The sequence below is a fragment of the Malaclemys terrapin genome, chromosome 17, assembly GCF_027887155.1.
Source record: "Malaclemys terrapin pileata isolate rMalTer1 chromosome 17, rMalTer1.hap1, whole genome shotgun sequence".
Taxonomy (NCBI): domain Eukaryota; kingdom Metazoa; phylum Chordata; order Testudines; family Emydidae; genus Malaclemys; species Malaclemys terrapin.
In genome coordinates this window covers 16,021,279-16,048,235 of record NC_071521.1, presented here as the reverse complement: position 1 = coordinate 16,048,235, position 26,957 = coordinate 16,021,279, and the positions used below count along the sequence as shown (strand labels likewise).

The 26,957-nt window shown below is 53.1% G+C and overlaps 1 protein-coding gene across 1 annotated transcript; it reads left to right on the top strand.

The window, feature by feature from the left end:
- The first annotated feature begins 5,296 nt into the window (after positions 1–5,296).
- Positions 5,297–26,957, top strand: LOC128825435 (CMP-N-acetylneuraminate-beta-galactosamide-alpha-2,3-sialyltransferase 4-like). The gene is made up of 11 exons (XM_054007955.1): positions 5,297–5,363; positions 13,482–13,605; positions 17,854–17,911; positions 18,322–18,378; positions 19,311–19,438; positions 20,861–20,924; positions 21,835–21,930; positions 22,705–22,897; positions 23,585–23,713; positions 25,083–25,229; positions 26,658–26,957. The coding sequence occupies exons 2-11, from the start codon at positions 13,506–13,508 to the stop codon at positions 26,763–26,765; spliced, it is 1,080 nt and encodes a 359-aa protein (XP_053863930.1). The 5' UTR covers positions 5,297–5,363; positions 13,482–13,505; the 3' UTR covers positions 26,766–26,957.

Below are 26,957 nucleotides of genomic sequence, written 5' to 3'. Positions count from 1 at the left end.
CTTTTGGAATGGGCATTGCCTGGTGGGCGTTTGGACGGTGCGTTCCTTGGGACAGGCACTGCGTTGCGTGTGCAGTGCCCAGCCCGACAAGGTGGGGTCCACGTGCAATAGCAGCCGCAGATGTGTTGCTGTCGGGTGCTCTGGCCTAGTTCTGCGGCTGTGCGTTCTGCCAGCCGTTAATCCTCCACAGGCCCAAACGCTGCCTGAGTAAGGCCCTTCTCCTCCCCCGGAGCCATTGACGCCACGCCAGGAAAATGCTACCCTGCCAGGCGATAACGTTTTATCCTTGGCTGCCTGGTGGGTGTAAAAGGCACCTGAGTCAGAAGTTGGCCACGGTGCATGGCTGCAGATGAGCCTCCAGGGTGCAAGGCTACGGTGAGGGGGACCGCCAAGGGGCAGTGGGACCTGCGGTACGTTCAGTGTCGTGGCTGTAGAGTACTACAGGGGTGTGATTTGCTTGCAAAGGTGCTGGAACTAAGGGTGAGGGGGGTGCCACCACACCCCCTGGCTTGGAGCAGTTACCATTATATCCAGGGGATACAGTTCGGTTCAATGGCTCAGCACCCCCACTATGCAATTTGTCCCAGCACCCGTGTTTGCTTGTCTACAAGGGAGTGTCTCTGAGATTGCTCAGTTCTTTCTAACAGCGAGATGGCTTCAGAGGGCTTTAAGTGTTCGTGCCTAGAGGCTCCTGTGACTAGCATATAGGGTGATCAGACATCAAATGTGAAAAATTGGGATAGGGGGTGGGAGGTAATAGGCGCCTATATAAGAAAAAGTCCCCAAAACCGGGACTGTCCCTATAAAATCGGGACATCTGGTCACCCTACTAGCATGGTCTGAGAACCTGAGCCAGGAGGCTGGAACAGGAGTGGGGGAGGCACAAGGTGGCTTGGGGGCTTTGGGGGCGAGATCAGCAGCAGTAACAACAGCAATTCGCAGATTTTGAGTTGGGGGCGGGGAGGGAATCCTTATGATTATCTAGTCTGACCTCCTGCACTGCACAGGCCAGAGAAACCCACCCAGTCAAACCCTTCCCTAGCCATCTGGGGGATGCAAAGGGACTGTACTGGTAGCCTCACTTTACAGGGGGGGTGAAACGGAGGCACAGAGCAGTTACAATAACTTGCCCAAGCTCACATGGGAGGTCAGGGGTAGAGCTGGGAGCGCAGCCTGGGCCTCCTGGCTCCCAGCCCTGTGCTCTAACCCCTAGGCCAAGCTGCCTTTCATTGCTGTAGGATGGCAGAGTCACCGTTAACTCGGAGATGGGGGCTGATGGCACGGGAAGTGGAGGAAGAGTCCTTAGGAGAGGAAACCATGTAACCAGCCCTGCCCAAAGGCCAAAGACAACAGAGCAGGCCTTTTGTGGAATGGCCTTTCTTAGAGCCAGAGCCCGCCCATGAGCCAAGGTTACTCCCATGTCCCTTAAGGATCAGTTTCTCCTCTACCCAGAAGCCGCCACCTATTCCGACCTCAGGTTAAAGTCCTGGTTAAACAGACCTTGTAAACTGTGGCAGAACAAAACCCCTTTGGATGGATGTTGGCCCTATCTGTTGGGTTGGTCCCCGTCCTTCCCTCAAATCCTGGGGTGTGGGTTGGAGGTGCTTGGGACACAGGCAGGTACCTGCTGCCTGATGGAGGAAAACTGGGCTTGGCAGAACACGAGTTTTATTTTTTGATCATTTCAATGGATAATATCAATGCTCATTTTTAAGCATTTTTGATCGATTTCTAAATTTTCAAAGTTACACAAAATGGTGGGGTTAAAGCATTATATTTTTCTGTTTTTATCCATTGAAGTAGTCACAGTTGTGGGAAGTTAGCGGAGAGGGTCAGATAACGTGGAGTGGGCAGGCAGACGGTAATTAATTAATGACACCTGAGATTCAAAAAGTTAAAGCGTAACCATTGAAACCCAAATTGTCAACGTCCCATATCAAAATATACAAAGTAAAGCTCCTTAAATCACGCTCCAGTAAGATCCCAAGCAGCTTGTCTCTGACTTTGCCTAGCTATACATTTTGACTGCTATTGATGGAAACATGTTTTTCCTGGGTTTGGGTGTATACAGTGAAATGGACATTTACCAACATGTACTTCTAGAAATCTGATCCTTCCAAGCCAAAGTAAAACACCCAGAGCAGAGCTCTAGGCAGGGCGAGCAGCGGGCGATCGAGTTCGGCGCGTGATTGTGGGGACTGGGGGAGTGCTACGTGTTGGAGGAGACACTCCTGAAGAGCTTTGCCAGGGAAGAGGCCAGGCTGCCAGATGGTTCCTGGGCAGAAGCTGAGTGGACAACTCGGCTGGCAGCCTGCCCTTGCTCCTCTGATTAGGGGTGGTTGGACCTTGCTGGATCGCAGGGCAGGAGAGTGAGTTTTGTCACTGCCTGCAGGTGAGATGCAGAGATCCAGTCCCATTGTCTCCCTCCCAGAGAGGGTGCTGCCGCCTAGTGCCTCGTGGCCAGCTCCAGGAGAGCTCTGGGCTGCTGCAGGAGAATGGAATGCGTAGGGCAGGGTGCTGGGAGAGACACTGAGGCAAGGGCCAATTGATAAGCTCACCTGTGCACGTACCTGTCTGACAGTATCACCGTGCTACATGCCGGGCTGGGGAGACGGCTGCATGGAGTGGTAGCTGGGCTGGCAGAGGGTCTGCATGTCCAACAGGGCTGGTAGCCAGTGCCCCTTGCACCTGGGGATCCTTCACAGTCCTCCTGCCCTGTGGGGTGAGTGCCATTGTTGGACACTGGGTTCCTGTAACAATAGCTCACTCCCTGTCTGCAGCACGGGTGGGTTAGTCGGCTCCAGGACCATATGTCCTCCCCACTGCAATCCCGTTCCTGTTCTCCCGGGTTCACGTGGGGCCCGATCCTGCAGTCGCTGTACAGCCAGACTTTTGTTCTTGGAGGAACCGTTGAATCCTCAGGCCCTGGAAGGTAGAATGGGAGCAGGGAGCGAGCCCAGGAGGGCCAGTGGGGATTGGTAGTCAGGGCCGTGTCTCAGGGGATGCTGTGCAGGGGGCTGTGAGACGGGGAGGTGGTTTGCTCCCGCTTTTGCAGAATAACTGCACCACTGCGCGAGTCAGGGCTTGGGCAGGGGTCGTGTTAGTGCCCTGTGATACTCCCGCCCCCCGCCACCCCTGAGAGAGCTAGGCCCCTGGTAGCACAGTGGGTGGGTTAATGGAGGTGCCAAGATGTGGTGACTCCAGGGAGAAGGCTGCTGTGCCCTGGCGTGGTGAGACATTTGCTCCTTTGCTGTCCCCCCAAACACCCTGCGGAGCCTCAGCAGGCCGGGGGGAGGATTAATAGAGGGCTGGCTTGGAGAGGAGAGGAAAGGGGAATGCAGAGAGCTGGGTAATGGCACCGAGGACCGTCTGAGCATTGTCTGCCATGAGCCGTCCTGTGAGAGGACATTCATTCTTCTGAGTCAGCAGTGTGCCCTTGTTGCCAAGCAGGCTAACGGCATTTTGGGCTGTATAAGTAGGGGCATTGCCAGCAGATCGAGGGACGTGATCATTTCCCTCTATTCGACATTGGTGAGGCCTCATCTGGAGTACTGTGTCCAGTTTTGGGCCCCACACTACAAGAAGGATGTGGAAAAATGGGAAAGAGTCCAGCGGAGGGCAACAAAAATGATTAGGGGTCTGGAGCACATGAGTTATGAGGAGAGGCTGAGGGAACTGGGATTGTTTAGTCTGCAGAAGAGAAGAATGAGGGGGGATTTGATAGCTGCTTTCAACTACCTGAAAGGGGGTATCAAAGAGGATGGATATAGACTGTTCTCAGTGGTACCAGATGAGAGAACAAGGAGTAATGGTCTCGAGTTGCAGCGGGGAGGTTTAGGTTGGATATTAGGAAAAACTTTTTCAGTAGGAGGGTGGTGAAGCACTGGAATGGGTTACCTAGGGAGGTGGTGGAATCTCCTTCCTTAGAGGTTTTTAAGGTCAGGCTTGACAAAGCTCTGGCTGGGATGATTTAGTTGGGATTAGGTCCTGCTTTGAGCAGGGGGTTGGACTAGATGACCTCCTGAGGTCCCTTCCAACCCTGATCTTCTATGATTCTATGATTCCTCCCGGCTCCCAGACCTGCCCCGGACAGCCCCTCTCTCTAACCCAGCTGGGGCCGTGCTGGGAGTGCAAGTGGCTGCTGCCATCACTCATCTGGGCACTTTTGCAGCTGTCACCCTGGGTGCTGTCAAGGCCCCGGCGATGGCACTTGTTAGCCTCGTTAATGAGCACTTTCTCCCAGGGACCGTTATTAACACAGGAGACTCACTTAACTCCCTGGCTCGTCTCTCGCTGACATGAGTGGCAGAGCTGCCAGTGCTGCATCAGGACTTATTAAGATGAGAAAAGGGCTGGTTGGGAAGTTTCCATCGCAACAAACTTTCCATGCCAAAATGAGGGCAAAACTTGGAGGACGTTTTTGAGCCCTCCTCCCCCTTGGTTTTCTGCCCGTCGATTTCTTTCCTGGGGGATTTTGGTTTTGGGGTTGCCTTTTTGCTGGGTAGGAGGAAAGGTTTGGGTGGCTTTGCGGGAGGACTGTGCTTGTTACACATCTGTTCATAGATCCAGATGTTGAGCCTGGCTGGAGTTTGGCTGCTGTGAGCAGCTGGCTAAGAGAAGGAACCTTAATGTAATAAGGGAATCCTGGTGCAGCCTGCGTTAGCCCCGGAGGCTAAGCCTCGAGGTCCCTGAATGTTTTAAAAGGACCAATCACCTTCAGTAAGAGAGACCCCACCTGGGTTGCCTAGGAAGAGCTCACTCTGTCATGTCTACGAAATGTACTTATTGAAACTCATGTCCTTGTGGTCCGCAGGCAGCCCCTTGACCAAGCGAGCTACCCTGGCCAAAGCAGGAGAGCGCTAAGCTCCTCTCATCTGGAGGCTCCATCTCACATCTCATCCCACATCTGCCATGAGACATCTGGTGTCTCCAACGTCCATGGCAGGTCCCAGTTGACTCAGCTCATTGTAGGGAAAAGAGCCCGTTGGGCTGTTGAAATCCCTGGTTTGTTTCAGGGCCATTCCTGGAATTCCCTGATGGTGTCACTCTTCCCCAGCTCCAGTTCAGTCAGGTGGGAGAGCGATCTCTGCTGATGGTGAGCATGTCCTGTCTCTTCCACCCCCTCTGCCTTGTGCAGCTCTGCTCAGATTTTTATATTGTCACCCACACAGCAGCTTAAAGACGTGCAATGCCGACAGGAAAAGGATAAACCCCGAGTCAAGGCAGAGCAGAGGCGGGAACGCGGTGCAGTGATGAATTCATTATGTGAGGCAATGACGGAGCGACAGCATGAGTAAATTGTCAGCCGATGGCTGGACGGGTGGGTTTGTGGGAAACAGACCCGGCTCTAGTGCAAACTCCAGGTGAGATTTTCAGCTGTTTTGGGAATAGCAGGAATGGTGTGCTGGTTCCCAGGGCTACTGGGCCTTGGACTAAAAGCATGTGAGACCAGGTGGCAGACTCGAGGGGAGCGGAGTGGAATTTCCCACCAGGGCAGATAACCTGATCTGGAAAGAGTCCAGGGTTCCTTTCTTCAAAGCGGAGCCTTTGGGATTCAGCAAAATTTGGCAGGACGGGCGTCTGAGCTATGTTTCCCCATGGCTTGTCCGGTCCTGGCTCCAGCAGGGGCAGGGAGCAGAGGCTGAATCACCCTGTGGAAATGCCCTTCTCTAGATCCAGCCCCCGGGGCTAAGGGTCAGGACAGTTGGGCAGGATGTCAAAATTGGAAGGTGTCTGGCCCACTTCACACAATAAAGAGGCTTTGCTAAACCTTTGCTGAAGCACCCGCAATCCCCCAGCTGAACCCTCGGCGGTTTTGCCGATTGCTGCTAGAAGTTATCCAGAGCTGCGCTCCTGGGCCGTCTCAGGCACTCTCAGCATCTCGTAGTTAGCAGCTGCCTCCTTTTAAGGCAGGGTCACCTACACTGTGCCGAGAGAAGCAAGGCCATGCTGGCCAATCACCCAGAGCATGGGACGTGCATCCAAGCTTGCAGTCCCCCCTCATCCAGCCATAGAAATGACAAGCCCCCAGCACACGAGGCAGCCAGACCTCTCTGGTCCAGATGGAGCATCATCGGCTGGGACCTGACATCTCTGGGCCCCAGATGGTAGGACTCTCTGGGCTGCATTTGGCTGCCTCAGGGGGAGGGGAATGACTGCCAGGTGGGATCAGGGAAGCCCCGTCCTACAGTCAAACTCCAGGAGACTAGGGACTTGGGGCAGCAGAGACCTGGAAGGTTCTTTTAGTGGCTGATTCCTTCTTCGCTCCTTCACTTCGCTGAGCCTGAAGCTTGCCGTGGTGTGCATGCTATGGCCACACGATGGCACTGCAGGGCCATGGAAGAGCCCGGGGTGTCTGCAGCCCATTCCTCTGGCAGGATCAAGCTTTTTAACCCTTGGCAGGAGGCAAAAAGTTGCTGCAACTCCCCAGGGCCGGCTGAGTTCCAAGGGGAAAGCGTGGGTGGGTGGGTGGGGGAGGGAGCACAGAGGTGAAGGTGGCCTTGCAGTGAGGACAGAGCCAGGGGTCCTTTCGTGCTCCCCACCCTGCTGTGCATCAGTGCCTGCTGCGCAGGGCGTATTTTCGCAGCGACGCGTGTGGGTGCACTGGTGCGGCCGTGCCCGGATGTGCCAGGCTTCTTTTTGCGGGCAGAATGGGTGCGTGCATCAAGGCTAGTAGTGGAGGAATATTTTCACTGACGGGGTGTGGGTGCACGTGCGTGCGTGGGTCCGTGCCACATGTGCCTAGTTGTGCCAGACGTCTTTTCGCAGGCTGAGCGGGTGTGTGCATTAGCATCAGGTGTGGGAAGATGATTTTCACGGAAGGTGTGTGGGTAGGTGGACGCAGCAGTGCCAGGGGTCCCTGGCAGGTTCTCACAGGGGCTAAGAAGTGGGGACAGGTCCATTCTCTCTCCTCCAGGAGAGGAAACAGCTTTGGACTTGCAAGAGAAAGTTGAATTATATCTAAGCTCAGGTATGTCAGTCCCACCTCTGATTGCAGCGTAACCGGGCCCGTAGAGAGGTGGAGGGAGAGAATTGTTGCATTTTTTAGGTGTCCTCCTCCCCAGCTGCGTTCTGCCTTGCGGCATGCAGCGCTGTGTGCTTGTTATTAAATGCAGTTGATTGATTTTTCTCTTTCTTCTTTTGTGCTTGTTTATTTTAATATAAATAGATTTTTTTTCAAACCAAAGTGATGCTGGTATGTCTCCTCCATCCCCCGCCCCAGCGATGGATGGTTCTGATGCTTATTGTAATGGTTTTAATTTGTTTTCTGCTTGTCCTGCTGTGCTGAAATGTGAGGGACAATCTTTAGAGAAGTTGATTTTTCTATCTGTTTGGAGTGAGAGACGGCTGGAGTGGGGGTGGTGGAGACTAGAGGAGTGGAGTCAGACTCGATGTGTCGTCATTTACTAGCCTATTCTTGCAAGGGTGCAATAGGTGGTGTAAAAAAATCCCAGTGAACCTTACCTACTCAGTTACGGCTAAAAGACCATAAAGATTTTTTTCGCTCTTTCTCCAGCATGACAATGGCGAGCAGCACACAACCTCAGGCACTGGGATTTTTGATAGGCTGGCCGTGAATCAGAATAGCACCTTGCCCCCGGGGATCTCAAAGTAAGTTTCCAGCCATTAGTTGAGCTAGGCATGATATCATTCTTATGGCCATTTCGCTGATGGGGAAACTGAGGCACAGAGTGGGATGGTGATTCGCCCAGGGTTAGATCGGGTGAGTAGCAGAGGGAGGAATAGAAGCCAGGAGCTCTGATTTCCAGTCCAGGAGAGGAAGGCTGGTCCAGGGGTTAGGGCATGAGCCTGGGACTTCAGAGATCCCGGTCCAGTTCTCTGCTCTGCCACGGGCTTCGTGTGTGACCTTGGGCAAGTCACTTTGTGCCTCAGTGCCCCCTCGGTGGGATGGGGATGACAGCCCGTCCCTCTCTGGTAGTGGTGTTCTGAGGATAGGTGCAGGCAGTCTTATGACGCGCTCAGATACTCAGGAAACAGGGACTATGTAGGTACCTCCTTAAATCAGTTGCCCAACTTTAACCTAGAGGCAGTGTTGCCACCGATTGCAGCCAGGGAAGAAAGAGAATACTCCAAAAAGGCAGTTGTGTGCTGGGGACAGCTCAGAGACTTGCCATGAGCAAATCACTCCAGCCAGCACTGGGAGCCTTCCACAAAGCGCTCTGTGGTCCGGAGACAGACTAGTCTAGAGTCATCAATCTGATCCGAGCTGCTGGGCTGGGCCATGAAGAGAGGCAGGCATCCAGACAGGACGCCACGCCATGAAGGCGCGGTCCTATCGGCCTGTGTAGACACTTTGCCTCGCACCTGGACCTGAACTGGGAGCCATTGTGCTGCACGGAGAGGAGGGGTAACGGGCTCTGTATGAACTGGGCCATTAACCAGCCTGGCCGTCATGGTCCGCACTCGCCGAAATGGTCTGCAGAGAGAGTTCCACCGCAGTGCAGCCACCCAGTGGCGAAAAGGGAAACGCTTGGGGGACTGGTGGGGGCCCATGCTTTGTTGTCTCTGGCTCCCCCCCTCCCCTGTTGCAGTAGGATACACAGCTGATCAGGGGCGTGCACAGGAATTCAGAGTTGACTGCTTTTGGAGGGGCACATTATACACAGGAAACCATATCAACACATACATCATATGCATAGAAATAAGCAGCAGTACACTCACCATTTCAATGAAAATCCACGTGCTGTGGAGTCATCAGAATACATGTAGCCACAAGTACTTGGCTGGGACGGGGTCACAGAGCGCCTCCAGCCCCGGGGCTGCGGCGGGGAGAGAGAGAGAGATGGTCCCGGAAAAGCTCTGGGCCCCCGCTGCAGCCCTGGGGCCAGGGGAGCGCGCTCTCTCTCCCTGCCTCGGCCTGGGGCTGGACGAGTTGTCAGCTCTTGCCGCTGCCCCGGGACTGGAGGAGCTCTGTGCCCCCTCCGATTATTTGGGGGCCCGTGCTCCTGCTTGCCCCGCCTCGTGCCTGCCCTTGGGGCTGATGGTCCTCGTGCCCTGGCCCTTGGCTGAAATTGAGCGACATGTTCTAAGTGCCAGACTCTGGCCAGTTTGTCTCCTCCTTGTCTGGCACAGCAGGCCTCTGAGATACCGCTGTGGAGATGTATCAGACTCCCATCAGGACTGCAAGCTCATCGAGGCCAGGACGTGCCTTCCTGTGTGCGCGTGCAGCACCAGGCACAACCGAGCTCCCAGTCTGAGTGGGACCTCTGGGCTCTGTTGCAATGCAAAGCAGGAAGAATTCGGAAGCTCCCCAGTGGCAGCTGAAAGCATCTTTGGGTGGCGGCAGTGCGAACAGCGTGTCAGAGACCCTTATTTCCGAGAAAATGTGCGTTCCAAGGGAAACCTAGACAGCTTGAGTCTAACAGTTAGACAGAAGGCCCAGTCCAAACCCCACTGAAGTCAGTGCAGAGACTTCAGTGGGCCAAAGGTCCAGTCTAAGGAATAAGGACCTTCCTAAATAAGGAACACCCGATGACTGTTCTTTCGGGTTGATTTCGCTGCTCTGTGCTTAGGGCCAGGTTTGCAAGGACTCGGCTCCCACAATTAGAACCAGATTTTTAAGAGCGCTCGGCTTCCATTGAACCACTTAAACTTGGGCCAGGTTTTCTACAGCGTCCAGTACTAGAACTGTGTGAATCACAGACTTTTCATTTCACCAGCAATTCCAAAAAATCCTGGGGATAAAAATTCCAGTTGAACGAAACAGTTCATTTAGAATTTGAGCTTTTTTTTTAAAATGTTTTCGAACTTTTTAAACAAAATTGAAGGAAGTATCAAAACAAAAACGGAACCAAAATTTCAAAACACTTCAACTTTTTTGGGGGGGGCGGGGGATTTTTTCCGCTCCCTGAATAATTTGATGAAACTGACACGAATTTGCAAAATGTTGTGGTGTCGCCAACTTTGCATTGTTCGCCAAAAAAGTGTTTCTCCTGAAAAATTTTGTCCAAATCCAGCTTTACTGGGCACCCAGCACCTTCTGGGCTCGTGAGGAAAAAAGGGCCACTTTTTTGACACCTAAATGGTGTCAGCTGAGCTCTGCAAAATCTGGTCCTCAATCCATATACATGGAATTAAAAAAAAAAAAGGGGGGGACAGTCTTTTTGGTTTTGTTTTTGGTGGTTTCTGGGGTGAGGGCGGAAGGTGCCTTCTGCGTATGTTTGAAGATAATTGCTTTTGCTAAATTATTTCTCTCTCTGTTTTTAAAATATATATATGTACAGTTTACATTTCCTGCTGCGACAAATACTTTAATTAAAAGGGAGGAAAAAACCAACCAAACAAAAATGAAAACGCCTCTATGAAAATAAACCTGGGCCCAGCACCTGCTGGTGGAGCACTGGAGAAAGAGACAGACTTTTCCTCAGACAGGCGGCAGCTTGCTTGATTTTTTTTTTCCTTTTTAAAACTGTTTTTGCTACATACTAGGAAGCAGCCTGTGCTGAACACCTCGCTTCTTGAGAGCTATGAAGCTCGACTGCATTTCTCTGAAGCCAGGAAAGACTTCTTCTTGCCCTGTCTGACCTCCACGTTCTGTGGAGCCATTAATGTGTTGAAGTCACCGAGAGTGGGACTGAGGTCTGAGTGTGCTGTCGTACTGTATTGCTAGAGAGCTCAGTAAGGCTTTGAGTCGCAGAGGCCCCTTTCTACAGAGAGCGGGGAATGGTGTATTCAGGTCTGAGCACGGCATTGCTGGGAATGTATCCTCTAACCGGAATGGCAACAAAACCGGTCAGACTGAGGTGGATGGGAGGGGGTGAAGGCATTGGCTTGAGGGAAGATGAAAGCAGCTAGCCCCCGACCCTGCAAGGAGTTCCCTGTGGCACAGCCCCCTGTGCTTGTGCAGAGCCCCTTATAGGGTAGGGATGCTCCACACGGGTGCGGCGGGGGGGGGGGGGGGGGAGCATCCTGAAAGCAGCTCCTTGCAGGGTCAAGGCGGCGATGGGACCGTAATGGCCAGCAGAGATTGGATGGGTTTGAACAAGCAGGAGGGAGAGGAATCATTAGGGTGCTACAAGGTGCCACAGCTAGCTGTGCTTAGATTGTAAGTCCCTTGGGGCAGGGACCGTCTTTGTTCTGGGTTTGTACAGCACCTAGCACCATGGGGCCCTGGTCCATGACTCGGGCTCCTAGGCTGTACCATAATTATTATTATTATTATTCCTTGTAAAGGGGGAATATGTAGGGTGAATAAGGAAGGGTGGGCAAGGCAACAAACAGTTTTAATGTCGCTGCCCCTCCCCCCACACACGTGGCAGACCATCTTCAATCAGCCATGGCCACATTGCCATGAGCACCCAGTGGGCACCCCCCATCCCTCTCCCCAGTTCCCAGGCCAGTTGCTGTGAGAAGAACCCATCCGGCAGAGCAGGGGAGAGGAGCTGACCCAGGGGGAGGGGTTGAAAACCCCAGCAGCTCTCTTCCCCTGAGAGTGACCAGGACCCCAAAACCACGGCCCTTTGCACGGGGCTGGGGAGGGGGCCCCCTTTAGGCCAGCGTAGACGGGAAACTAGATGCTTTCCACCAGTGAATCCATCCCCTCTTTCTGTCACTGCAGGGCGGAAGGAGAGAGGCCGGGCTCCAGTGGGGTCCAAGGCCAGTTGGGCAGATCTCAGACGAGCTCGCGTAGGGTGTGTCTACACGGGAGCAAGCCTAGGGAGACAGACTCGCACTAGCGAGTGACTGTGCGTCACTGCCCTCAAATTAAGCCCCCGATGACACCTGTGCAGCGCCATCACTTGCACGGGGTTTGCAGACGTATAACTGGTAGCCAGGTCTGTCGACGCGGCACGGGCTGGACTAATCTCCGTCTCACTCGCCTGCAGCTGCGTGCGTTCTGCAGGGTGAAGTGCCGACGGAAGGTCTCTGTCTGTCACTACAGTCAGCAGGCAGAACGCTGCATAAGGAGATTCCTCTTGCCCTTCGCTCTCTCACGCCCCCTCTCAGAGCAAACTCTAGCTACGCAGACCCTGCCTAGCAGCAGTGCCCTGACTCTCCCCGGCCCAGAACTATCCTGGGGGACTCTGACCCTGCTGAACCTCCCTGCTGGGTGCCGGGTGCTGCTACGGTCCACCGCTTATGCTCCAGGAGCCTGTCCGATACTAAGACAAACCCGATGTGATTCCTCCCCCTTATTTTTTTTTTAAATGAGCAACTTTGATCTGTGACTGACTGATAAAGAAACACAGATGCTGAGTCAATTCGGAGCAGCCCTTAACCAGAGCCGAGCTGCAGGAGCACAATTCAGATCAGTTGGCTGGGGGCTGTTTGCCCGTCCCGCTCACATGATGCATCTCAGACTCCTGGCAAGGAGGCACTTAACCTTCCTCCTTGAAACGATTACCTCTCCCTGACGCCTTCCGAAGCCAACGCCCCCGCTGCACCTCGACCAGCCGGACGCCTATCTGGCAGGAACAATGCAATAAGCCGAGACAGTCAGCTCTCACCTACTCCTGCAGCGCGAACCCCAGGCTGCCTGGGGAGGGGGAGCACCGGTGCCCTCGCTCCTAAGGTAACCACCGCAAAGGTGCTAATCCCCCGAGCAGGGCCTGGGAGAGCAGCAGATGCCAGCACAGCTGGAGAGTCTTTTCGTTGGCCAATGGGCAGCTTTGGAAGAACTGGTTTTGCCCCAGAAAATCAGCTTCACGAGGCTCGGTTCCAGACGCCGAGGGGGGTGGGGGGTGAATTTAAGGCACCGTCCGTTACAGGCTGCCGCTTTCTCCTGCTGTGCCTGAGTTTGTATCACCTGCTCAACGGGGCTAATTAGGTGATTGCCGTCAGATGGAGGAAGCGGAGCTCTTCCTTCCTGCGCTGTCCCTTAAAGAGAGCGAGTGCATTATTCCGGCTTTACCGGCCTGAGCTCGCGCGCGTCTGCTCCAGCCGCATCGCGGTCCCCGTATAATTAAGGCTGTCAGTCAAGCTCAGAGGCCTAAACGCTGCAAACTCTGCGGCTTGCTCACAGAACTGCCTTGCTTTGCAGGCAAAGGCGCCATGCCCTCTGCTCTTTGGAGGGAAGTATTATTATCATCGGCGGAGCAAGCTTTGGGGCCATGGGGAGAAAAATTCACCTCTTGGCAGCGTTTAGGTTACTCCTGATGGTGACGTCCCCTTTCACTGTGTCGTTTTAGGGTAACTGTTAAAAACAACATCTCTTTGCAATCCGCCCTCCCCTTGCCCGGCATGCATGGAACAGCCCAAAGCAAAAGGGAGGTGGATGAGTCTTTCGACACGGCCTTTCTTCCATTTACTTGGGGAATCTCAGCAGGGGATGAAGCAGTGAGTCGTGTCCCAGAGACTCGCGCTAGACATTACCCGGAATGCCGGGTCAGTGTAGCCAGGGCAAATGCAGGCAGCTATCCCACGGGCGCTTGAGAAGGACCCCTGCCTACCGTTCTGTGCAAAGTTCACCAATCCCTTTGATTGATGAATTGATGGGTCACCTCTGTTGGTTTTCTTTGCAGGCCGGGAATTCAGGAGCCGCCAATATGAATCTTGAGGGACTCCTGTGCTCCAAATCGCAGTGCAGATTTGCCTGGGTCTTTCTCAAGAAGCTGTGGAAAGTGCTGATGCTTCTCCTGAGTGTGGGTAAGAGAGCGTGATCTCACGCCGAGTCCTGCCATCCCGTCCCCAGCCCCACTGGTTATTTGCACATGGTCACCAGGATCAAAGCCCCACCGTGCTGGGCGCTATATAGTGAGAGACAGACCGTGCCCTGAAGAGCTTGCACTCTACATAGACAGGACCCAACAACTGAGTGTGGCGAAGGGGGTAGAAGGGACGAGGGTGGTTGGAGCATGGTAGTGGTAACAGGAAATGTGGTTACATAGATCCGCTATGTGCAACGCTAAATAGCTTCAGAAAGCTTGATGTCTGTGAGATTTGTGGAACCACCTGTACTCCTGGCGAAGCAGAACAGGCCTGAGGTTCCTCTGGCACACACCGGGTTTATGGCAGCGTGATGGGAATGAGTATGTGGAGAATGAGGCCCAAAGATGTCGGACGGGATGGAGAATGATGCAGTGTGCACCAGCCCTTTGCCATGGTCCGGGCCAAGGGCTGGAGTCTGCAGTCCATACTCACACTGGGGACCATTTACTCCCATGAATCCTTTGACTTCAGGGGGACACTTGCATGGGTTAGTTCTCCCGGGGTGAGTCCGCTCTCAGCCGTGTGGCCCTAACGTGCTGCTAGTCAAGTTTGCGCCTGCATATTTCTCAGCCAGTCGTGCTTTTCCAAACCAAGCACCCCATTTTGCAAAGACTTCCTAGCATTTACTACTGCGAGCAATGATGCTTTCCTCAGTGGAACTACTCCCAGTTGTAAGCACTGAACCTGGTAAGGGTGCAGTTCTTGGGCAAGACTGTGTATATACTCGGATCTAGGTTATTTTTAGAAAATTGAGTCACTTGAGGTGTATTTGCCTGTGTGGTGGGGAAGAAAAGCTTCTGTGTTTTTTTTTTTAAATGTGAAAATCTTCTGTATTGTTTCCCACACTTCGCGCAAAACAATCAGGTGGAATTTCACTGTATTCTCCTCTCAAAATGTGACCTTTGTGCTGTGAAGGAATGCGGATAATTTCAGTCCAAGTTGTAACTTTTTCAAAATTGTAAGTACCTGAAAACAGCAGTTTAGGCCGTGCAGTAGCATGATCTCTGTTCAGTAGACCCCTGTTCTCATGAGCAGCTTTCTTCAGGGTTAGAGTTAGAATGTGTATGTGTGTGGGTGGAAAGTAGGGTGACCAGACAGCAAGTGTGAAAAATCAGGATGGGGTGGGGGATAGTAGGCGCCTACGTAAGACAAGGCCCCGAATATCGTGACTGTCCATATAAAATCAGGATATCTGGTCAGCTTAGTGGATGGGTGGGTGGTCCAGTGAAATCCACCAGGAGGACCAGTGCTTGTGAACCTCTTCCACAAAGTAAGGCAGTCCTATTTTCACTAGAAAGGCTGGTTGTTTGTCTTGGGAAAATCATTGCAGCTTCCGGGCTAAAAATGCATCCATCAGATCTTCAGTTTGAAAGAAGTCCTCCTGGTGCACAGTAGTTTAATGACTGTTGCGTTGTTTGATATGGGGCTTTATGAGAAAAGTCAAATTAAAATCTTTTGTTTTACAATCAAAATTGTGCTTAAATCGTTTTTTTTGTTTTTGTTTTTTTAAATCTGAAAATCCATATTCCACTTGACTCATTTGGAGATGATTTACAGCCAGCTCTGTAAAGATTCCTGGAGGAATTCTGCTCAGCAGAAGGCTGGCTGGGTTGTCAAAGATCTCGATGTTTTTACACGTAAGATCTGTGAAAGTCATGGGTGAAATCGTGGCCTCACTGAAATCAGTGGCAAAACTCTCATCGACTTCAATGGGTCCAAGATTTCATGTGGATTTTTCATGTGGATTTCCCATGTGGAAGTCATGGTTGTGACACACATGCAGCCTTATAGACAAGTTCTCCCCAAATGGCTTGCGGGTTTTGGTGCCCATCTTTATTTGCACACACCCGCCATTCCAGAGCCTGAGTTTTAGGAGTACTGAGCCCATACTCTGTTCTGGTTTCCCTACTGAGGTAGCTGAGTGCCTCTGTGATGTCCCGCTATCTCCCCAATGGACTTCAGCCGCTCTTCCTGAAATCAGGCCCTGGGTGTCTAAGGGTACGTCCAGAATACCCGCCGAATCGGTGGGTAGTAATCGATCTATCGGGGATCGATATATCGCGTCTCGCTGGCTCAGAATCTCGGTCTTTACAGCAGCAGCAGCCTTAAAACACCTCGCTTCTTTGTGTCCAGCCGCAGCCATGCTGTGCGCACTCTCACGGGCTGCCAGGGTGCAAAGGGAATTTTTGGTGGCTGAAGCTGCCACTGCTTCTACAGGACCTTCCACGTATATGGGTGGATTCCAGCCGGACGTATCTGGTTCCAACCTGGATGGGCCTCTTGCCTTTGTGATATCCAGCTATGCCTCGCTCCCCGTTTATACTCCGTAGGTAAACTGAGTCACAAGTATTGTCCGTAAAAATAGTACACACAATTTCCCCTTTTCCACCCAGGGCTGGAAAGAGGGTGATATGAGGTTGTGCCTGTGCCCCTTGCCTTCGGATGGGGCTGGGAACGGCTGTGTTGAGGAGGCCAGGACAGCAGTGTCTGTCCCCCTTCATTGGATCCCTCCTGTGGCTGCCCTCCTTCACCTCTTCTGCTCCCCCATCCTTCCTACTTAGAGGATGTGCCCCCTCCTTCCCTGCTGATGGATGGGAGACAACGGGGAGGCTTGATTCGCTTTCCCCTCCCCAGCTGGTGTTTGAACAAATGCTAGTGCTTGCACTGATACCTTTAATGGAGGAGATGGGATGAGATGAGGGGAATTCCCCGCCCCCCAATCCCAGTCCCTACCCCAACTCTTCAGGGTTGTAACCTCCATGTCTCCTTATTTCTGGCCATGCTCCAGTGCAGTATCAGATACCCCTCACACCTGAGCCTGAATCCTGCCCTTGGAGGGGGCAGACTGGCTGCTTTCCCCTCTATCTGCAGCTTCGTGCATCTCGGAAGCACAGAGAAGGAACAGCTGAGTTATCATTCTGCGTTCGTACAGCACCTAGCGCAGTGGAGTCCCCCATCTTGGCTGATTCCTGGGCACTACTGCAATAAACGTACGAAATGCCTGGGTTTTACTGCCCACGTGGAGTGGAGCTCCAAGAAGAAAGGCAACACAAAGGAGACAAGATGTCTAACGGTCTTTTGGTGTTAATGCCTTTCCTACCCATCTATGTACAGGGGCCAATCCTGTCTGTCTTTCTCCCCCCAAACTCCTACTGATTTCAGTGCTGCACAAGGAATGTAGGGCTGGGCCCGTGGTTTTCCCTGGCAGGGACACTGGTTTGCAAGCAGGTGGAACATTATCATTTATTATTTGCATTACCATAGTAACTAGGGGCCCCAGGGATGGACCAGAGCCCCACTGTGCTAGGCGCTGTACAAAGAAAGAACAAAAAGATGATTTTTTCTCTGTTCTGCACTCCTCTGTTTTGCACCCACATTTTTGGGGCAGGTTTTGTAGCTGTTTGGGTTCTTTCCAGGTCCTGCTGGTGGATGTGCTGGGGGGACCAATGACTCCCTGTAATAGAAACATGAGAGGTTGGAAGGAGCCTGCTCTCTGCATCCCCTAATCGGTGCAGATACAAGGCCCTTGAAGAGACAATGAGAGAGAGAGAGAGAGCTGGGCTCAGCGTAAATGAACCCTTGCCAACTGTGCCCAGCAAAGGGCGCACTCAGGGTTGCGGATGTATCAGTGCTGCTCTCTGTAGTGCCTCGCGGTTGGAGTGGGGAGGGGGCTGAGAATCGGCACTCCGGGGTTCTGTTCCCGGCCCTGGAAGGGAGTCTGTGACTTAAAGCAGGGGGCTGGGAGTCAGGGCTCATGGGTCTTCTCCTTTCTGGTTCTGCTGCTAACTCAGTGAAGGGCTTTGACAAGTCACTTCACCTCGCTGCGCCGCTATGTTGCCATTTTACAGATGGGGGAATAATACCTCCCCTGCGGGGCTGCTGCGAGTCGCAATGTTTGCAAAGCGCAGCGAGGGCCTGGGGTGGAAATGGCTGTAGCAATAGGAGGGATTATTAACAGAAAGTCCTGGCCGGTGAGGGACTAGTTCTGATCTAGCCACTCGGGGGCTCCCCTGCTCTGGAACAGTATCGGCAGGTCTTCAGCCATACGTGGTTAAACTCACACCAGTCTGATGTGCGTTTCGGGGGGCCGGGCGGCAGGTGGGCCCACCTGTGGTGCTGCTGCCAGGCGGAGGCCATTGCTTCCCTGTTTCAACATGTCCGTCTTGTGTCCGTTTCCTTCGACAGTGCTCAGTGTGCGAGTTGTCCAGTACTGCGGGAGGATGATGCCTGACGTTCCCTTTGAGTAAGTCACCCTGCTTCCCCAGGCCCGATCTGCATGGCGTTAGGCTCCTAGAGGGAGCTCAGTAGCCAGAAACACACCTCACCTGTATAGCGAGCGGTGAGGCATGGGGAACCCTAGGGAGTTTGGGAGAGCCGTGCTCCACCTGGCGAGGAGATGGTCTGAACTGTGTGGCAGGAGGAATGGGGTGGAAGGAGAGAAAAGGAAAAGAAAAATAGCAGGGGAAAAAAATCATGGAAGGACTCAATTCTAAACCTAAAAGCGTCCCATAGTGTGGGATCCCTGGCAGGTCGTGGAGAGGGAGCCGGAGGGGTGTGCTAATGGACAGTTCTGGAGCGGACTCATGATGGACAAGAGAGGGAGTGGAGGCAGTAGGAAGGAGTGTGAATAAATGAGCCGTGTCTCTTTCACAGGAAGGACATCAACATTTGCAGGAAGCGCTTTGCATGGAGAAAGCCCATTCTTGGCAGGTTTGTTAGTTGCTTTTGATTTGTGCTGGGGATGTTGGCGAGGGAGGGTTTGATGCTCTGATCAGTGTATGTGGAGGGGCAGGGCAGGCAGTGTGTGGGGAATCCAGCAGACAGGAAGGGAGATGTGGCTTAGTCCACGGCAAGTGCTGGTACCGCTGTGAACAAGCAGAGGTGAGACACACCGAGGAACCACAAGAGGAAAAGCAGACCTCACCTCTGCCCCAGGGCAGAGAAATTGAAAGATGACTCCGCATTTCCAAGACGTTGGCAGGCCAAGACAAGGGGAGTAAATTGGGGAAGTGGAGTGCGGGAGATCAGAGGGGATTTTGCCATCGCAGGCTGGGCTGAGACGTGGGGCGGAACCAGACAGGGCTAACAGGGAGGGACGTGGTTCCTTTTCTAGAAGCGCTTGGGGTGAGCACAGAAGCATCCGAGTGCCCTAGGTCAGTGGCTCTCCGCCTTTCCGGACTCCTGTCCCCCTTTCAGGAGTCTGATTTGTCTTGCGTACCCCCAAGTTTCACCTCATTTAAAAACGACTTGCTCACAAAACCAGACATCACAATACAAAAGTGTCACAGCGCACTGTTCCTGACTTTCTGATGTTTACCATATAATTATGAAATACATCAACTGGAATATAAATATTGCACTTCCATCTCCGTGTACAGTATACAGAGCCGTATAAACAAGTCAGTGTCTGTCCTGACTTCACTAGACCTTTTTATGTAGCCTGTTGTAAAACTAGGCGCATACCTAGAAGAGCTGGTGTACCCCCCGGAAGACCTCTGTGTACCCCCAGGGGTCCGCCTACCCCTGGTTGAGAACCACTGCCCTACGTGAACCTGGCTGCTCAGCCCATGTGCAGAGGCTGTGCCTAGCGTTTCCTCCCTGGACCCTGCTGCGGTGCTAACACCCTGGCTCTCTCTTGCTAGGTTCGAGCCTGACTGGAAACCTTTCCTGACCAGCAAGGAGTTATTCTGGCAGGAGGACACCCCTGCCAGGAGACAACTAAACGACCTTCTCCACTTCCACAGGCTTCCCTTCGGACTGAATAGCTCGGGTATCGGTCTCCCCCTCCCCAAGCACGCCCTTTGCTCGCGGTTACCTCGCGGGGCTGTGGGGGCCCACGGGGCATCAGAAAAGCCTCTTCATTACGCAGCCACGCGGAGAGGTGGAAGGCGGGGGTGGGACTAGGATAGAAATATGCCAGGGCTGCTCGGAGCCGAAGCGCAGGATTTCCTGGGTAGGTGGTCAGGCTGGAGGAGTGGATACGGCCCTTGGAGGATGAGCGTGGGGAACGGCAGAGAGGAAGGAAGGAGGAAACTCTTTAATTCCATTCTCCAGCCGGGCCAGTAGGCTCATGAATAGAATTGATGAGGGCTGGACTGTTAAAGCCTCCATTGCAGTCCATGGGCTGGTATCGGGGCCCTTCGTTCTGAACTGTCCCAGCGTGTGCCCTGATTATTTGTGTGCTGGGACACTTGATGGAAAACCTAGGCAAAATACGATCCCTGCCCCAAAGAGTTTGCCAACTACCTGGTGCCGTGACATGGTGAGTGAAAGCCACAGGCAGCAGCGGGAATAGGGAGAAGGGAGGGCAAAGGTTACAGCGATACAGTTTCTTTGGGGCAAGGGGCTGCGTGTTTGGCCGGGCAATGTGTTGTCTATCTCTGTCCCACTGTATAATGAATAGAGAAGTCTGACACCCATCTGTCCCAGGGCTTGTCTGTACAGAGACTCAGGGCACGACAAGCTGGGGTATAAATCTACAGTGGCTGTATGGACCCTCCTGCCGCGCATTCGAGTTCCCTGGGGTGCTCTGGGTACTGCAGTTTGGAACAGCAGCAGATCAGAGCGCAATGCAGGGTCCACGTGGCCACGTAGCGCATGGCAGGCTACTGCGCTGTAGTTACATCCCAGCGTGCCGCGCACTGAGTCTCTGTGTAGACATACACAGGAGGCAGAGAATATTCAGCAAATGGGAGGAGGAGTGGATGAAACCAGGGAGTCATGTCTTCGGGAGGGGATCACTTGACCCAGGCAGATGTTAAAGAACATAAGAATGGCCCTACTGGGTCAGACCAAAGGTCCATCTAGCCCAGTATCCTGACTTCTGACAGTGGCCAATGCCAGGTGCCCCAGAGGGAATGAACAGAACAGGGAATCATCAAGTGATCCAGCCCCTGTCGCCCATTCCCAGCTTCTGCTAAAGAGAGGCTAGGGACACCATCCCTGCCCATCCTGGCTAATAGCCATTGATGGACCTATCCTCCATCAATGTATCTAGTTCTTTTTTGAACCCTGTTATAGTCTTGGCCTTCACAACATCCTCTGGCAAGGAGTTCCACAAGTTGATTGTGCGTTGTGTGAAGAAATACTTCCCTTTGTTTGTTTTAAACCTGCTGCCTGTTCATTTCATTTGATGACCCCTAGTTCTTGTGTTCTTGTGTCATTGTTTAACCTCTTTCTCCTTTCCGTCCAGTTCTCCATGCGTTCCACACGTTACAGCTCCTCCCGCAGCATGGGATGCCAAAATCCATTGAGCGGTAGGTGGGCTGGGCTGGTGGCTGTGTGCTGGGGGGACAATGGTGGGGGTTAGTGGTGGGGAAACCTCAAAAAAGGGGTTAGCAGCTTGGTTTGGAACCTGTGTATCTGAGGCTCGTTAAAGTTCTCCCATTCTTGCCTCTCCTCCAATCCATCCCCTCTGCTAACACCCTGCTCCCTCTCCTCGCCTCCCAGAAGGCCCCTCCTACCCTCCCTGCAGGCACCTCTAATTTGCCCTTCTGGGCCGCCTTGGCTCCCAGGGCCTCAGAAAGATCACTAGCCGCCGCCCTGTAATTTCTGTTACACCCTGCTCTCTCTCCCCTCCCCCATCACCATCTACCTCCTCCCAGGGTGGGCCAGCTCAGGGCACACTGAGGTACGTGCAGATGTCTGTGGTGCTAGTCCACTACTGGCTGTGAAGCATGGTCCGTCTGTGGGGCAGCTGTTAGCCACTGGATTGCTTCCCTCTCCCACCAGTGTCTTGTCGTCCTTTCAGTACAGACTGTCTTGCCGTTGCTGCCGGGCCCCTCCGCCAGCTTAGCCGAGGCCACACACAGGTTTCTTAACATGCTGGGGAGACTCCAGGCCTTGTTCTTCTCACTGGGGCGTGGCCCACATCCAGCCGAGCGGAGTGCAGCATGCCTGTGTTGCAGGGCTAACCAGCTAATAGAGGGGCTCTGTGGGTTGGACTGGCAGTGCTCTGTACCATGCCAACCCCACTCCTGGTATCTGAGCACAGCAGGAACAGCCGAACTCTCCTGGTGCCGGGCTGAGTTCCAGGTTTCCTCTGCTCTGCAGTCGCATGGGGAAACCCATCCGTAGGCCAGACAAGCCCTGGGGGATATTGCTCTAAAGGGGGAGGAACTGGGCCGAACAGGGCCTCACATTCATTCCATTGGCTCCTCTGTCCAGTCTTCGGTGCCGAAGGTGCGTCGTGGTCGGCAACAGTAACTCCATTCGTGGACGAGGCCTCGGGGCAGTGATTGACTCGCACAACATTGTCATCAGGTACCGGATGCTCCCTGGGACCAACACGCAGAGGGGAACCGATGGCTTGATGTGCACGTGCTTAACTCTTTTTGTATGGGGAGTATAACCACCTTGACCCCTGCGTTCAGGGAGCCTCATGACCTTGGCCAAACACACAAGCAGATGCCACCGTTGTCAGAGTTCAGTCTCCACAATCGCAGGCCTTTTCTGTAGCGACACTACAATAAAAATCCCGTCAGGATTGCAATTTTTAGCCCCACAGCCCGAGTCCCGCAAGCCTGAGTCAGCTGACCTGGGTCAGCCGCGCCCATGCCGCGGGTCTTTTATTGCAATGTAGATGAATCCTTTGACCTCTTCCATTTGCTCATTCAGTAGAAGGGAGAATGGTCTTGTGGACAAGGCCTTGCTTTGGGATTCAGGAGATCTGGGTTGAATTTCTGGCAATGCCATCGATTTCCTGAGTGAAAGTCACTTCATTTCTCTGGGCATCCATTCCCCATCTGCAAATCGAGGCTAGAATCATACTGCCTTCTGCCACCCTTTGTCTGTCTTTAGGTAGCTTTTTGGATCATGGACCATTTCTTACTACGTGTGCGTGCAGTACCTAGCACCCTGGAGCCATGATATCAATTGAGGCTGCGAGGTGCTGAAAATAACAAAGTAGTAAAGTAAAATAAACCCCCACATGTGAACCAGTCTGGCCCTGGCTTCCATCCGGCAGTGGCACACGACCTGTTCCGTGACAACCTGTATCTCTGGCCTGCTCTCAGCGTGCTGCCTTTCCCCCCTCAGGTTAAACAATGCTCCCGTGAAAGAGCACGAGGAAGATGTGGGTGAGAAAACCAGCATCCGGCTCTTCTTCCCCGAGTCTGCGCTGCCCAACCCTCTGGATAACAACGACAGTGAAACGCTGATGGTGCTCATTGCGTTCAAGAGCCTGGATTTTACCTGGGTGAAGGAGATGCTGCTGCAGACAAGGAATAAGGTGAGGCATCTCAAAGGGCTATCGGGAGGTGCTCGGCCAGGTGGCATGAGATAAGGGGGAGTGAAGAGGTTTCGGGGCTCTGTTGTGCTCTTCCATATGTTGGGGTGCACATAAGCAACCTGCCACTAGCAGTGGGGTGACCCCAAGCTTCTGGTCCAATCTGGCTCTCAACTCATCCATCATTAACTGGGAAGACTGTCTACATGGGACCTAATCCTAGAAGGCTGATGGCATCGGGAGCAGGAGAAGGGACCAGATTTTGCCATCCTTACTCAGCCGAGAGTCCGGTTGATTCTAATCCTGTAGCAAAGTGTTACTCAGAGCGAACATGGGCGGGAGAGTCTGGACAGCACCAGGGTAGATTCAGGCTGGGATTTCAACAGGCAGGCGCCCAATTCCCATTGAAATTCAGTGGCAATTGGATGCCTCGCTCTCATTTGCACCTTTGGACATCTCCCCCCTAGTTACTAACCACTTGCCCATTACCTGTTGGTACTGGCCTGTCTTGTCAGATTACTTATGCCTGCTACCTCTATGTGATCTCTGTGCTAATTCCAGTAGCCCCTGTTATGTGTTCATTTGTTATTTGTACTAACCACCTGCCCTCCTACGCTCTGCTGCTTCCTAATGAGTCAACAGGCTGGGATATTGCAGCTGGAGCCAAATCTCTCTCTCTCTCCCCTACAGACCGTAGAGGGGTTTTGGCGCAGGCCGCCCAGTGAATGGAAGTGGAATGCCTCTCACCTGCGGATTCTGCACCCTTACGTCACCTACGAAGCAACATACAAATTGCTTCAGCTGAAGAAGACGGGCGGGGTATGGCCCTGACTGCCTAGCAGGGAGAAAGCTCCTGCGTGCTACTTGCCCCCTTTAACTCTGTGCCTTCCTGCTTCACCGCAACACAATGCTGCCCAAAGCAGAGTCGCAGAAGGCGATGGAGGGGGATTTCTGTTGCCATGGCCGGCCTCGCTCTAAATGGGCGATGGGGGTTTCTACCCCATCCACTGGGTCTGTGTCCAGATATTACTGACATTCAGCCTAAATTTCCCTTTCTTATTTTCATCCCACCATTCCTTGCTAGGCCAGGCTGAACAGTGTCTCCCCAGCTTGGTCAATGCTTAGCCAAGCTGTGTGTATTCGGTTCTCTTTCCCCATCAGATGGGCCCTCTGCAAGGAGAGAGGAATTTAGGTTTGCATCCCTTAAAGCAGTGAGGTATGCAGGAGAGCTCAAGTCTAATCCTGGCTCTGATGCCAACTCCTTCTGTAGCATTAGTTTCCCCACTCATTGGGGCACTGGGGATTATGCAGTTAATAAGTATAATCATTCTTTGTCTTTCGTCCTGATCCTCCAAGCACTTTGCAGCCATTAATTAATTCAGCCACCACTGTGAATTAGGGAAGTATTGTAATCCCCATTTTCGGAAGGGGAATAGTGTCTAAATGACTTGCCCAAGGTCAGGCAGTGATTCCTAGCCAGGGTTGGGATTGGGACTGGGACCCAAGTCTCCAGATCCCCAAAGCCGGGCGCTACAACGTCTCCTGGCTGCAAGTGCTACTGTCCATGCGGGAAGTGCTACGTGGGTACTTAGAGAACGGATGGTACATTTTCTCCTGAGCTGAGCGTTGTGGCTGTTCTGCTTGGTCTCATTTATTTTTTTTTAAGGGCAGGTGTTCATTTGTGAAGGCCAATATTGCCTTCAAATGACTGGCTGGATTTTTGTACCTTTTAGGCTGGAATTTAATGCATGGGCTCGAATTTAATACAACATTAACATGCCAACCAGAGAGAGTACGTACCCAGACGAGGCATACCCAGAAATCCGATAGGGACCGATTACATGCATGCTCAGTAGCATGTACAGACCGCAGTGCTTGCTGGATTCCTTCCAAAAGCTCACAGATCTCCACTGTGGTTAACATTTGACTTTTCCAAAGGCCCCGGTCTCGCTACAGGCTGCCCTGTTCTGCACAGCATCACTTTAAAAAGATGCACCTTGTGGTTTTGTCAAAGAAATGGCAAGGCCTGTAAACTGCCCTTCTGTCTGTCTTGGTATTTTTCTGCTAAGTGGCAGGTGGAGGGGGCAGTTGGTCCCAAATGCAGCCAGATTGCTTGGGGCTGCTGTGGTAAAAGTTGAGATCAAAATGCATAATGTAATTTGAAAATGTGTCATATCCTTTTATCCAGAAATATTCCACCACTGGAATCATCGCTTTGAACTTAGCTCTCCATATCTGCCACGAGGTTAACATCATAGGATTTGGGTACCCTGACAAGGATGACAATACCACGCCAGTACACTACTATGACACGGAGCATCTGAGCCAGGGCCTGGTACGATTATCCTCAGTATGTTAACCTGTTCCTTGTGAAGACACCCACTGGGAGAGGCTGGGTCTGGAGTAGCTGGTAGCTCCCCCACGCTCAGTGCTCCTTCATCATTCCCCACAGCGACTCCTCTTGGGAGAGGCTGGGTCTGGAGTAGCTGGTAGCTCCCCGACGCTCAGTGCTCCTTCATCATTCCCCACAGCGACTCCTCTTGGGAGAGGCTGGGTCTGGAGTAGCTGCTGGGAGCGCTTTGAGAGGGCTTCAGGCACAGACTCTGTATACTCCAGTACAGCATGTGGAATGGCAATAGGGGCCCAATCCAGTGCCCGTTGAAATCAACAGGAGTCTTGCTACTGGTCTCCCCTCCTGTTGCCTTCACTGTCTCGTTTGTCTGCTTCTCCCTGGTGCCCATCTTCATGCTCATGCACCGGGGCCTGCAAAGCCACCTTCCCGACCTCATGCAAATCCCCGCTTATGTCTCACTTTTTCCATGCCACCTGCAAGAAATTAGCCAGATGAGCCATTCATTTGTTTAAAATACAGAAACCCAATCACCCTTACCCCGCCGTGCTGCATAATTGCATTACCGTAGTGCTGTTAACCCTTGCCAGTCCTGACTCTTTCCCTTCCCTCCTGTCTTTTTACCCCCTTTTATTAAAGTTATATCATTAATAGCAGTGGCACCTAGAGCAGTGGTTCTCAAAGCCGGTCCGTCGCTTGTTCAGGGAAAGCCCCTGGTGGGCCGGGCCAGTTTGTTTACCTGCCGTGTTCGCAGGTTCGGCCAATTGCGGCTCCCACTGGCTGCGGTTCGGCGTTCCAGGCCAATGGGGGTTGCGGGAAGCGGCACGGGCCGAGGAATGTGCTGGCTGCCATTCCTGCAGCCGCCATTGGCCTGGAGCGGCGAACTGCGGCCAGTTTGAGCCGCGATCGGCCTAACCTATGGACGTGGCAAGTAAACAAACCATCCTGGCCCGCCAGGGGCTTTCCCCGAACAAGCGGCGGACCAGCTTTGAGAACCACTGACCTAGAGCCTGCAACTGAGAAGGGGCCCGTCTTCTGTGGGCGCTGTACACGCACTGCAAGAGACAGCCCCAAAGAGCTTACAGACAGGATGGAGAGACTAAAACCAGAGAGACGAAGTGACTTGCCCAAGGCTATGCAGTGAGTCACTGGCAGTACTGGGAATAGCGCTCAGATCACCTGGTTCCCAGTCCAGTGCTCAAAGCATGGCACCATACTGATGTCAGCTTGTAAATTTCATGGGGTAGAGATCTTTGGTCAGATCCCCAGTTGTCTCAATTGGAGTCGCTCAATTGAGACGGATTTACACCAGCTGTGGGTCCGGCCTGCTTGCTGTCTGTGCTGGGCGATGGTTAGCACACAATTCTGGGCGCTGTAAGAAATGATCCGTACCAACAGCACTTCTCTTTGCAGTTTATGACGCACAACATCAGCGCGGAGCAGGCGTGGCTGCTGAAAATGATGGAGCGGGGGATGATTTCCAACTTGATGCGCCCTTCCTCCTGGTCCTGGGGCCCCTGAGTGGGGGCGACGCTGTGCGATGTTCCAGGAGCTGTTGTTCCATGCACCAGTGTTGGGCCACCGTTGGCCTTTATTCTTTGTTGTTGTTCTGAACTGTATCGGACAGGGCAGGCGTTATCCTGTTCTGTACCTGGTGGGCAATAAGCCATGGTCCTTCGGTGTTTGACTGCAGGGCCTTTGCCTTGATGGCCT

Excerpts from the sequence above, each read along its gene's own strand:
- LOC128825435 (XM_054007955.1), top strand. The coding sequence starts at position 13,506 with ATGAATCTTGAGGGACTCCTGTGCTCCAAATCGCAGTGCAGATTTGCC. Across the intron at positions 21,931-22,704 it reads TCGCACAACATTGTCATCAG|GTTAAACAATGCTCCCGTGA; the intron begins GTACCGGATGCT and ends TTCCCCCCTCAG. Across the intron at positions 22,898-23,584 it reads TGCTGCAGACAAGGAATAAG|ACCGTAGAGGGGTTTTGGCG; the intron begins GTGAGGCATCTC and ends TCTCCCCTACAG.